At 39.6% G+C, this 13,546-nt stretch overlaps 2 protein-coding genes across 3 annotated transcripts in view; both read right to left on the bottom strand.

Annotated features, from left to right (window-relative positions):
* Nucleotides 1-5,722, bottom strand: part of F5 (coagulation factor V) — an 85,508-nt gene extending 79,786 nt beyond the window's left edge. The window contains exons 1-2 of one of the 2 annotated variants that reach the window (XM_022560158.3): nt 5,515-5,722; nt 1,522-1,613 (exon numbers count right to left, since the gene is read on the bottom strand). In XM_022560158.3, coding sequence (XP_022415866.2) covers nt 1,522-1,613; nt 5,515-5,672 — 250 coding nt within the window. In that variant the 5' untranslated portion in view covers nt 5,673-5,722. The remainder of the gene's footprint in view (nt 1-1,521; nt 1,614-5,514) is intronic. The other variant, XM_022560156.3, reaches the window with a different exon arrangement.
* Nucleotides 5,723-7,714: 1,992 nt separating this feature from the next.
* The window catches only part of SELP (selectin P), a 53,936-nt gene continuing 48,104 nt past the window's right edge, over nt 7,715-13,546 (bottom strand). Inside the window, exons 15-17 of the mRNA XM_089903138.1 lie at nt 11,678-11,708; nt 10,360-10,415; nt 7,715-9,774 (exon numbers count right to left, since the gene is read on the bottom strand). Coding sequence (XP_089759264.1) covers nt 10,361-10,415; nt 11,678-11,708 — 86 coding nt within the window. The 3' untranslated portion in view covers nt 7,715-9,774; nt 10,360. The remainder of the gene's footprint in view (nt 9,775-10,359; nt 10,416-11,677; nt 11,709-13,546) is intronic.

Below are 13,546 nucleotides of genomic sequence, written 5' to 3'. Positions count from 1 at the left end.
TCTCTTCCACCTCAGGCTGATCCAACCCAGCTTTGAATCACATCACTTCCTGTTTCTTCTGAGTCTGGCTCCATCAGTTATTCTCCCTCAGATGTTTTTATCCTCTCCTTTTCTCTTGGATTCTTCCCTTGAGCACTTAGATTATTTTAAGTCACTGTCCTTCTTTTTTAAATAAAACTCTTAAAATATCCTTAAACCCCTCATTCCCTCCCAGAACTACCCTATTTCTCCTCCCATTTGGAGCCAAGTTTCAGGAAAGAGTTATCTATGTAAGTTCCTCCTACTTACATTTCCTCACCTTCCATTCACTTCCATTCCATCTCCGTTAGCAGGGGAAGTGGCACCAGGGAAACAAGGTAAAGAGAGAGTTTCAAGAAGGGGGAGCATTACATGTCCTAGTAATATCAAGTGGGAAAATAACTGGAAAGAAACCATTGGTCTGGCATCTAAGAGGTCATGGGGCCCCTTTTTGGAGAGTAATTTGATATGATAGAGAATGAAATGTACCAATCACACAGGAAATTGGTAATGAAGGAAAGCGGAGAAAAGGCAGACAGAGTCAAGGGGAGAATTTTTTTGAGACCGGATGTTAATTTGAACATAAGTTGTGTTCTGTTTTATTGTTGAGGATTTTTGACGGAAGGGAAGTCTCCATTTAAGGAAAGATTGAAGATAAAGGAAGATCTGAGGAGGAGGCAGAACAAGATGGAATGAATAAAAGAGATAGAAGGACGAGTCTGGGGAAGATGACAGGTCTTCACCTGGTTGGGGGGAAGGATGAGTGAATTACTGACTAGGGGACCTAACTGGAGGAAGTTCTCTCTTAATGGCCTTTATCAGTTCTGTGAACTATGTTACCATATTTACGATCCCAGAAACCCATTCAGCCTACTGTCCTTAATTAAAAAAGAGGTTAGGAAAAAAAGAGATTTTTTCTCTAAAAATTATAGCTGTTATATACATCACACTAAATAAAACAGAAGAGATGGGAAAGATAGATGCAAAAGAATCAGCCATATACAGTTCCTTTAAATGAGTCTTGGGACCCAGCAAATGATCATTTGCTAAGGCTCATCTGTGCTCATTAAACTAGACCATAAGCTCCAGGAAGGCAGGAAATGTGTCTCTCTTGCCCAGCGTGGCATCCATAGTGCCTAGTTCAATTTAGCACCCACAGCAGGTGTTCAATAATAGTTCGTTAGATGAGTGAATAAAAATTCAAACACTTAGAAGTTTTGTTTAGTTTTTTTTTTAATCACAGTTAAAAACAGCTGGCTTCACGGGCATGAGACCCATGAAATTGCACAGGGCCCCATGCTCAGAGGGGCCCCTAGTTTGGCTTAATGCTTTGCTTTTCTCAATTCTCAATACTATGAATAAGAGCTCTACCAATTATCTAGCCAAAATAACAAAAACACACATTTCTATAAAATATCACTAAGTGAATATTTTAGATATATATGAATATCAAATTATCCATAGAGATTTATCTTTAAAATTGAAAAATATTTTCAGGCTTACCTGAAGTTGTGGATCGTGGTTTTTCTTTCTGAAAATATGCTTCATACTCTCTGTAGACAATTTTCTTAAAGGAGGTTGCAGAAGTATTCGAACTGGAAATAAAATAAATTTGAAAGGCTTACATGACATGTACTTCGCACATTACAACAAAATATATCTCTCATGTCCTCAGACTTTTACTAGAAATAACAGTATTTTTAACTGCAGTTCAGAAGCCCAAGGTCTTATAAATATGAACAGTAAGCGAAGTTAATAAAATAATTATTGGCGTCTTCAAGAATATTCTGTTGTGGTAACCATTCTTTCACAAATTTAGTCTTCCCTAACCAATCCTGTTACTCAGAATCAATTTTCTAAAATAGAACCCAAGATGATAGTGTGAACCCAAACTTTAGGCTTAGATTTTAAATGATTAAAGACATGACCAAATCCTTTATGAATAAATATGTGAGCTGTTTTTCAACTCATCAATCAAATACAGTCTTATGTGACTGGGGAACATTGTAAAGAACAATTGATTTGGTGGACTCTATTTCTCACTGAGAAGTTGAAGATAGCTAATGGAGTCAAGACCCTGAGATTCATATAGGAAACAAACAAATGAAAAAACTAAGTCTCAGAAAGTTTAAGTAACTTGCCCAAGGAGAATCAGTTGATAATGGCAAAGCCAGGATTCAAAAACCATTGTAGAGTCATCCCTTGGTATCTGTGGGAGGTTGGTTCAGGATGACCCTGGAGCCAAAATCTGTAGATGTTCAAGTCCCTTATATAAAACAGACTAGTACAGTTATCCCTCTGTATCTGTGGGTTCCATATCCACAGATACCAAGGGATGACTGTTTTCATGGTTAAAAATTCAGAGAGAGGGCAGCAGGGAGAGTACTGGGATACTTTCCCATCTTTTTCTTCAGTGTCTCTAAAGATGGGCACATGATTCCTATCCTTGTCTTAAACTCAAAGATGAAGGAAAGATAATTAGGGGAAATTTCTTACCAATGTCTAAACCAGTTGCCCATATTGGCTTTGTTATGCTTCCTAATCCAGAGAGTGGCCCCACTATAATTAGGGTGTAACAGAGAGGGATACTAATCACATTTGCCATGATGTCTATGTAGCACAGAAGCTAAGAGAACAGGTTGTAGATTCAGAGTGTCTGGGTTTGAATCCTGTGTCTACTCCTTGTTAACTATATAACCTTGAAAAGTTTATTTAATCAATTTGTGCCTCTGTTTCTATCATTGTGAGCTGGGACGAATAGTAAAATCTCCCTCACAGAACTGTTACAAGTTTTAAATAAGTTAATACCTACAAAAGGTTTAGAGCTGACACATTGTAAATATTCAATGCGTGTTAGCTAGTAGTATTTTTAAAATATAATGAAAATTGTATTTGAGCTTTTAGGTTTTCCCGGTGAGCAGAAAAATCTGTAATTATAGTCATTCTCATAATTTTAAAATGTAAGATACAAGAACTGTGTTAATATTTGGAAACAGAATTAAAGGAGGCATGAGTAAGTATTTTTGGAATGGCTAGCTATTGAAGGTGGTGGGTTCTCAGTCACTGGAAGCATTCAAGTAGAAACTAGACAACTATTTGCTAGGGGTATTGGTGCTTTGGGTGTGGGGAAAAGTAAGAAGTTAAAACATGAAAGTTAAAAATGAATTAAACAACCTCATAGAGTTTTTAGAGCCCAAGAAACCTAGGATTCTGTATGTTAGTTTGCGTCCCTAATGTGGAGGTCCATTTTTATTTATCTGTGGTGGTAATTTTGTGTGTTTAGTTTTATGTACAATTGAAACATAGCTCCCATCCCTAACCTTAGATCTTTAAATACAGGAGTATAGGTGACAGTATAAAATCTTTACTAAGAAAAATTAGTCTTTTATGTGGAGTAATTTTAATAGAGGTGTGTTTCCTAATATGTTTCCCTGTGTATATTATGTGTGCATACTGAGGTATATTTATTTTAATTTGAACAATTGAATTGCTATTGGAAAATAATTTGTCTGAAAGTTAAAGATGACATGAATTTAAACAATATGCATGATGAATTTTCCATTTATGAGGACTATTTAAGGATGATTTATTCATAATAAAATCATATAAAGCTAGAACATGAGAAAAAATACATATGTATTTTTTTCAGTATCTGTTACTATATACATGTGATTGAACATGTTTCCTTAGGGAAATTTTCAAAAACATTCACTTCAGCCCCAGAGCAAGAATAAAAGATATATTTCACCTCTAAAAGGCACTGTCCTGCCAATATTACATGAAATAAGGAAAGATCTTTGCTTTGTGCTAAAATACACTTTAGCAAAGGATGGAGTTGTCTATGTTGATTTCTTTATAGTGAGTATCATTAGCTCTAGATGTAGGACAATTTAGAACAAGTTCTTAGTTTAAGCAGCCAGATACAAGGTTAGACTTTTCACATAAAAGTACTAGAAAGAAATGACATGATTTGAGGTTCAAAAATATGGACAGTTGGTCTGGATTATCACTGTATGGTTTTGACTCAGTAATTAATACCAGAGGAACAACTCTTCCCAGAATTCTGGAAACTCAGCCACAGAGAGGATAGGATGACCAATCATGGCTTCCTATGTGAATTCACCATATGAATCAGAGTTTTGCCCTATGTGATTATGCCTCCAAAATTCTGCTTGTTATTCTTGTTGTTAATTACAGAAGAAAGAACAAACTCCAAAGCATAAGCACAGTGTGACCCAGGAAAGCCAGCAACCAGGTTAGTGTTCTACCCAAGAGCAGGACAATTAATGTTGGAAAGACTGCTACTTCCTTTGGGGTTTCAGTTAGCAGCAGTTCTCTAAGGGTGTGGGTGTGACCTAGATTATCACCTTGAAATACAATATTTTAAATGTATTTAAATGTACAATATTTAAATAAGAAGTCCCTCCTTTTTTGTACAAGAAAAAAGAGGGACTTCTTATTATTACAAGACCAAGATGCAATGCCCTCCAAAATAACCCAGTTACAAAGAAAAGGTTTTGAAAGGGTAATGTTATACACTAAAAGGCTTAAAACATTACAATATCTTCTTGGCAGATTGCTTTGGTTTCGAAACTGTAAAAGAGGAACACATCTTTCACAATTGCTTAAACTGTGATGTTAAGTTACAAAAAAACTTAAGTCACACTAAGAGGTTTACCATTAAAACAAATAAAAACATAACTAACTGGAAATATCGAGTAGAACCTATGATTTGTTTAATTTCTGTGAAGTCTTATTTTTAACCTTTCAATTAGGAAAAATAGTTTGCAACTCAAATACAGTTTTATTATTTAACCCCCCTCTAAGTCACATATGCCTTTTAATAGTGACTCTATCAAAATAGCCAGAGTAGACCATATCCCAGGGAGTGATTAAGAATGAGAGAAAAAGGAAGAGTCACACAAAGCAGAAAAAAGGTACAAGAACAACAATGTTGCATTTTTATGAACTGATGATGTTTTGAAAGTCATTTATAAGAAAACAACAAAATTATGGCAGTTGTTATCGAATAACCTGCTTATAATAAAGTATACAGTGTACACCTTTAGTTTTAGAAGATGAAGTTATGTGGACATGGAATAAATAATATGTAACTAGAAGTTTAATAAAATACTAGACTACTAAAAATCTGGAACAGGAGTGAAGAGGTAGGTACCTGGTGCTTTTGAATCAATCAATATATTAAATCAACTATCAATCATACTAACAAAACTGTATTAACAGCAAACTTAAACAGCATCTAGCCAAACACTATTTTCTATATCCTCAGAATGATAAACTTGTATTATTGGAGGCAAAATGAGCATCCACCAAGCTTATTTTATTCATTATGCTCTTCTATTAATAGTATTTACCTGCCTGAAGTAAAAAAAAAAAAAAAAAAAAAAAAAGCAATGCAATTGCAAAGGGAATGCTCTCTAAAAGAAATAGATTGTCCTCCCTGGAGAAGCCCACCGGTCGCCATGCCTGCCTTACCTAAGGTATGTGGACTCGGGGCGATAGTTCCAGCTGATGCTCTGAGCAGCCACGTAGAACTGCCTTAGCCGCGCTGCTTCAGCCCCTAGGCTCCCCCAGCCTGCCCAGCTGGAGCCCAGGACCACGAGGACCCAGAGGCAAGGGCAAGCTGGGAACATGGTTCCTTTCCTGCCTCTGCCTCAGCCGATTGCGCCCGGCTTGGCCGGGCTTGGCCGCTGTCAGGACTGCAGTGAACGCCGCGCGGCTGCGGGTGGCAGTGTCCTCCTCCTCTACATTTCCCCGAGGCGTCGCGGCAGCTGCAGCCCGCGCTGTCCCCACCTCCTGGGGCCTTTCCAGGCTGGGGTTGACTAGGTCACTGCTCCAGATGACAGGAGGTATTAGGGAGAGCAACCAGGTTAGTGACTGTTTTACTACCAGTGGAGAAAGGGCAGCAATCAGCGGCTCTAGCAGGCAGGGCAGTGCTCAGGGATTCATGAGACGGGGCAACACTGTCCCCCCCAGCTTCCATCTGCTGACCCCACGGCTCAGTAGCCCCTCATCAGACCCCGCCACCATAAACACTGCCTGGGGCAGAGTTCACACTTACCAGGCGCTCTGCAATTCCCAGGGCAGTGGGACCCAAATCCCTTCACCACACTGCTCTCCTTCTGATCTGAGGAAGAGGGCCCTATGCCCTGTTACTGGGCACAGAAATATTGTATTTTCAGGTGGTGAAGAAGCAAGGGGATGGTCACGTGAATGGGGCCTGCTGGCCTGGCCCACTTTACTGACTTCTACCCATGCACAGTTCTGTCTTTTAAAAAATATATATGTATATTGAAATATAGTTGATTCAATGTTGTGTTAGTTTCAGGTATACAGCAAAGTGATTCATATATATGAATATATATATATATGAATATATATATACATATAATTTTTAGATTATTTCCCACTATAGGTTATTATAAAATATTGAGTAGAGTTCCCTGTGCTATACAGTAGGTCCTTGTTGTTTACCTATTTTATATATAGTAGTGTGTATATTTTAATCCCAAACTCCTAATTTATTGCTCCCCCCTTTCCCCTTTGGTAACCATAAGTTTGTTTTCTGTCTGTGAGTCTATTTCTGTTTTGTAAGTAAGTTCCTTTGTATCATTTTTTTCGATTCCACATATAAGCGATATATGATATTTGTCTTTCTCTGTTGCACAGTTCTGTCTTGATAAGGGCCTGTGGCCACCTAAGGCAGTGACAGAGGAGAGGGCTTAAAGAGCTTCACTGAGAGAATCAGACCAGATTTCAATCCCACTTACTAGCTGTGTTCTCTTGGATACGTTACACAACCTCTCTGGAGCTCAATTTTGACACCTGCAAAACAGGGATGATAATAATAGTTTTTTCCGATAGGGTGGTTGGGAGGATAAAAGAACACTGTGAAGTATATAATTCCTAGCAGTTGGAAAGCACACAGCACGTGTTGATTACTATGATTATATTTTTCCTGCCTCCAGGGCCCTTTATGTATCTCGGAGGATCTTGCTATTTCACGTGGCCTTAAGATATGATTTTGCTATTTATAGAGAATCTGAAAATTATCTTGTCTGAAGCATCATTATGACTTATCCCGGGTCCCCTGAATCTACATGCCTCCAAGCTTCTATGATTTGTCTCAACAGATTCAATAAATTGTAATGTAGCACCTCACATGAGATCTCTATGATGTCTTCAGTCTCCTCAACATATGGTCTCTGTCTTTGCTTCTTGGCCGATATTATTTGATCAACTCAGACTGTCCACTCTCTAAAGTCCAATCAGAGTTCTATCTCCTTGATTCTGGGCCAACTTGACTTTTCCATTTTATGAATTCCTACCACATGCTTCAAATAACATACTGATGTTGACTACTCTCTATCACTTTGCATTGGTGTCTATTGTGTCCCCAACTAGATTATAAGCTATTCAAGAACAGGAACAGTGAATGCCTTATCCTTCTGTATCTATAATATCAGTGGTTCGCAAAGCTGATAAACCATCAGAATTCCCTGGGACGATTTTACAAAAGGCAGATTCTGACTCAGGAGACAGGGTAATAATCATCGTCCTATAACACGGAGCCTAGTGATTGGCATAAAGTAAGCAGTCAGACATGCTATGTACAGTATATGAGTGAAACTTTTTAAAAGCAATGTGTCCCTAAATCCCAAGGTTACTACCAAAATTCTTTTTTTTTTTAGCATCTTTATTGGAGTATAATTGCTTTACAATGGTGTGTTAGTTTCTGCTTTACAACAAAATGAATCAGTTATATATATACATATGTTCCCATATCTCTTCCCTCTTGCGTCTCCCTCCCACCCTCCCTATCCCACCCCTCCAGGCGGTCACAAAGCACCGAGCTGATCTCCCTGTGCTATGCGGCTGCTTCCCACTAGCTATCTACCGTATGTTTGGTAGTGTATATATGTCCATGCCTCTCTCGCGCTTTGTCACAGCTTACCCTTCCCCCTCCCCATATCCTCAAGTCCATTCTCTAGTAGGTCTGTGTCTTTATTCCTGTTTTACCCCAGGTTCTTCATGACATTTTTTTTTCTTAAATTCCATATATATGTGTTAGCATACGGTATTTGTCTCTCTCTTTCTGACTTAACTTCACTCTGTATGACAGACTCTAGGTCTATCCACCTCATTACAAATAGCTCAGTTTCATTTCTTTTTATGGTGAGTAATATTCCATTGTATATATGTGCCACATCTTCTTTATCCATTCATCCGATGATGGACACTTAGGCTGTTTCCATCTCCGGGCTATTGTAAATAGAGCTGCAATGAACATTTTGGTACATGACTCTTTTTGAATTATGGTTTTCTCAGGGTATATGCCCAGTAGTGGGATTGCTGGGTCATATGGTAATTCTATTTGTAGTTTTTTAAGGAACCTCCATACTGTTCTGCATGGTGGCTGTATCAATTTACATTCCCACCAACAGTGCAAGAGGGATCCCTTTTCTCCACACCCTCTCCAGCATTTATTGTTTCTAGGTTTTTTGATGATGGCAATTCTGACTGGTGTGAGATGATATCTCATTGTAGTTTTGATTTGCATTTCCCTAATGATTAATGATGTTGAGCATTCTTTCATGTGTTTGTTGGCAGTCTGTATGACTACCAAAATTCTTGCAAAATCTTGTAACCTTTAGTTAGACTTTCATCATTTTTATTTGCATGTTTTATTTGCATTTTTATTTGCATGTTTACTTAGTCTGTGTGACATGTTCATTGCCTCACATTTCACAGAGAGGACAACTATATTGTTTGGCTCTATATTTTTTGTATCAGTTTCAGACAACTACTGTGTAACTTTCAATAACCTATTTATTAAGCATGTGAATTAAAGAATGTGTAAAACACACTCAGGTGATGAAGACATTTTTCTGCTTCTCTGATTTTCTTGTGTGGTTATGGTGGTGGTAAGATACATATTTGCTCACTGAAGGGTTGAGCTTGTAATTGGGACTACTGTGATTGTGCATTACATTCATGTATGAAAAGTGATGGACACAGATCTTATTCAACAAAATGTCAAATAATAGAACATGGCATTTGGGGGAATCCTTTTAATTAGACATTCGAGTATTGGTCTTTGGGTCCTCTGGGGGAGAATGACCGGTGGAGGGAAGGTCTACAGTGACATGTACCTTCCTGTCTCGATCCTTAGTCTTCTGCAGCCTCTGGTGCCATCCAGAGGCTTCTCTTGAAGCCTCACAGCAGAGGTCTAAAAGCTTTCACAAACAGCAAGCAGTGAAGACCCAGGAAATCCTACAGAAATTCCCTCAAGTCAGAGATGCCTCCTGCCTTCCAGCAAAGTAGAGGATGATTTCCTCCAATCCAAAAATAAAGAGTCATTCTTATTTTTCTGAAGCCTGGTCTTCTGGTGAGTCAGATGCTCCAGACTCTAGTTAATTAGTATCTCAAGAGACAGCTGGGGCAAAGCCCACAGACGACAGCAGAAACATTCAGTCCCAGCTTCTGAGGCTTGTGTTGGAGGAAGAGGAACTGGAGCAGGAAGGGGTGGTGGGTGGAGAGTTGGGGCTTGTGATACAGTCCTTCTGCTCTGGTCCACAGCTAATCTAAAGGAAATTCCATGCCCTTTATTCACAAGTATTTACAGAAAACTGCGGCAAATAAGCTACAGTTATAGTCAAGTCTGTCGGGAAGGCTGATGTTCAAAACTAGGATCCTGTGGAGGTTGAGTGAGGTGACCAAGAGAAGGACGGGTCTCTGAAAATGAGACAAAAAATTAAAATAATTATATTTTCCCAAAAAAGATAAAAGAAAGCTCTCATCCTATGTACCCCCTAAGGCTTAGTATAATCTTTTTCTAGATTCCAGATATTCTGCCACCTAGGCTACTTCTCTTAGGAAACTCAATCATTCACTGAGCTTTTTGGGAGAGAGACGTTATCATATGACTTTTGTTTTCCTAGCAGGTCACATAAGGAATTGGCTCCATAAAGTCTGTAAAATTTTTTCTAGCACTCGTGACTTCTGGTGATCCAGCAAAGCTGCAGTATCAGTACCACCTAGCAGCCAGTAATTGAATGTCATACATCCTGACATAGGTTCTGTCTAATTAGAACATTTCTATCCTGGAGGAAATGGAAATCTTCTTATGATCTCACTTTCTATTGTCACTCTACTGCTATACCTGTCCCCTACTGCCAACGCAAGTTCCTGCATGGTTTGAACATTTAATACATGGTTAAAATGTGACTCATGATTATATAAAGAAAAGTCAAGCTTTATAGTCTTCCTTTTTCCCCTACTGTTCTATTTTCTTCAAAAATACTTTCGTAGATAACTTACCTTAAGGGCTTGGGTCAAATGCAGCATTTGTAAAAACTCCGTATGTTCCTAGGTGGCTAAAGAAGAGAAACACAAGGATGACCTGCCATATTATGCTTTGTCCTTGACCCCAGTCCTGCACATAGTTCCTGCAGAGACCATGGATTACCATCCCACCCCTGGAATTCTCTGCTTTTAGTGGGAAAGAGGAATAAAACCAAAGGGACTTTCAAGATCCCACTTAACAGCTCTGGGTCATTTGCATTGCACTTTATACCCATGTTATTGTTGATGCTTTGGGTACTGAATACTTGCTATGCCCCTGCTGCAGCTTCTTCTTGGTGAATTATAAAATTCCAGCCTTGATACTTGATCACGTGGCAATAGTTTTCAAAGAATGGTAGTACTGCTCCCTATAGGCATTTTTTGATTTTCATAACGATCGAGACTTACTATTGGCATTTAAGCAGGGCCCATGGGTGCTGGATGTCCTAATATGCATGGGGTGCAAAAGAATTGTCTTACACACTCCACATAACTTTAGAATAGCTACTCAACGTTCACGGAGGTGAAAAATCTCTGAGCCTGCAACTTAACTGCTTTACATATAAATATTAAATTTTTTGTGCATCTTTTAAAGTGTAATTGCCATGTGAATTAAGGGAAGATAATAACAGGTTTTCCAACTCTTTACCAGAGTTGCTCATCATTTAAAAAAATCAGGTTGGTGTTGGCAACAGTTCTGATACTGCTTGAATCACTGACAGAATATTCCTCTCGGTTGACCTTTATGCTGTTGCCTTCATAGTGATTCTATTTGAATGAAGGTACAAGCATCTGATGACCCCATAGCATCTGCTAGTGTAGTGCCTCAGCTCTAGCATTTTATTTCCAAGTCACTTTCCCTTGTATTGCTCCTTTATATTATCATTAGGGCACCTATTGATTTTTTAAAACATTATGTAGGGCTTCCCTGGTGGGGCAGTGGTTGAGAGTCCGCCTGCCGATGCAGGGGACGTGGATGCGTGCCCCGGTCCGGGAAGATCCCACGTGCCGCGGAGCGGCTGGGCCCGTGAGCCATGGCCGCTGAGCCTGCGCGTCCGGAGCCTGTGCTCCACAACGGGAGAGGCCACAGCGGTGAGAGGCCCGCGTACCGTAAAAAAAAAAAAAAAATTATGTATTGCTAGGACATATTATCTGTATATTTTCAGAACTAGTCAAGGGGACATTGCCAAAGATTTGTTTCAAAAAGGGGTCATCTGTATAATCATTCTGACATACTACAGTGAATTAAAAAGTCAAACTAGAAAAACTTAATCATAAAACATTTCCATCTTACCTTTGAGGGTTCAAGGGGCTTTTTCCTTCATCTGAAATAAGCAAGAAGACACAGAAGATTGGTTTCAGAGTAAAAAATGAGATGAGGGAGAAAGGTCATCAGTGATAGGGATTATTGGAGAGAGTCAGCAGACTGATTTCCAGATGGGCTCATTATAAGAGACGTGCAGGGAACATCCCTCCCTGAGAGGTGGGACCTGTTTTAGGCTAAATTAAATGTTCGACGATATGTAACTCCAGAGTGTGCTCATCTTTCTCCTCTTCCCTTTCAGTGACAACCTCTCCTCCTACCTCTGGTCCCTTCCTTCATCTTCTTCGCTACTCTTGGTTGTTGTTGAGACCATTGGTTCTCGAAACTCATTTCTTTGGCACTGGAGGCCCTCTATCTTTGCATCCTTTGTCACACTCCCTCAGTCATTATTTGGGCAAGCTAAGCGACTAAACAAATCCAACCCAACATAACAGTGGATGTTTTTCTCCCCTGATCACATATGTGATTGGGGGCCTCCCGTCTTAATCCAAGCAATGGACTCTGATAGTGGAAACTTTAAACATGGCAGCAGGTCTGTCAATCATCCCATGGGTAGATATAAAAGGAAAAGCGTCTCATGTCTAAATACATTTAGAAAATATTAAGTGACACGAAGATGAACAAGTATATTTATTACAGGGCATGATTGAGCCTTTAGTGTAATAATGAATGTGCACTTTGAATTTGCAGGGGAGGGACACAGTATGCAGCATTTTCCTAGCATTTGACCATAGAATCCTAGAAAGTTTAAAATCAAATTGGGACAGGTCAAGGGAAAATTCCCCATCTCCACAAATGAATTTATTTATTATAAAGATATTGGAGGATGGATGGCTGCTGGTCCCTCTCCACGGTTCAGAGGGTTCCCTGGAAATGTCTCAAAACTAAAGAAAGAACTTGGGGAAAATGCAGGAATAGGGTGATTCCTACATGGTAATGGAGATTAGGATCCAGGTCTTAGGAGCTCTCACCTCTGCCTTCCGGATTTAGTTAACCAAGCACGGATGTTGCATGGAGGGACTGGTTGTAGCTTTTTGGTCTTTAAGTAGTGTTATTGTTTGTCTATTGTCCTATTTACCCACTCACAGAAGAGTATATGAGGGAACATTAGAAAACCAGCCTAATGTGATGGTGGCTGTGTGAAGGGAGAGAGCGTGAGAATAGGAAACAAGGGGTTCTTCCTCTGAGCAGTTAAAAATAGGTAGGGTGGGAGGGAGGGAGACACAAGAGGGAAGAGATATGGGGATATATGTATATGTATAACTGATTCACTTTGTTATAAAGCAGAAACTAACACACCATCCTAAAGCAGTTATACTCCAGTAAAGATGTTAAAAAAAAATAGGTGTGGTAATCTCAATTCCATGAGAATGCTGGCAGGTACTTTTAACATAGCCACTTTCTGTTCCTGGATTTGAGCATCCCTGACCCCTCTGGTACCCCCACTTACTTTCCATGAGGAAAGATGAAGAGACCCATTATCTTATTAGAAGAGGATTGGCTTATTATTGGCTTCTCTTGTTGCGGAGCACAGGCTCTAGGCATGCGGGCTTCAGTAGTTGTGGCACATGGCTTCAGTAGTGTGGCGTGCGGGCTCTAGAGCGCATGCTCAGTAGCTGTGGAGCATGGGCTTTGTTGCTCCGCGGTATGGGGATCTTCCCGGACCAGTACTCGAACCTGTGTCCCCTGCACTGGCAGGCAGATTCTTAACCACTGTGTCACCAGGGAAGCCCCTTGTTTTCTTTTAATGCAAATGTTTTCAGACATGAACTACTGAAGTTGTCGTTTCACTGCCCCGCCCCAAATCACATGAAAGAAGAAAATAAGGAGAATATTCTT

Source organism: Delphinapterus leucas, chromosome 1 (assembly GCF_059928025.1).
Source record: "Delphinapterus leucas isolate spDelLeu-1000000601 "Yukka" chromosome 1, BTC_Dleu_Yukka2, whole genome shotgun sequence".
Classification (NCBI taxonomy): Eukaryota; Metazoa; Chordata; class Mammalia; order Artiodactyla; family Monodontidae; genus Delphinapterus; species Delphinapterus leucas.
The sequence above is the reverse complement of the archived record's forward strand: the minus strand, read 5'-3'. Positions and strand labels throughout refer to the sequence as shown.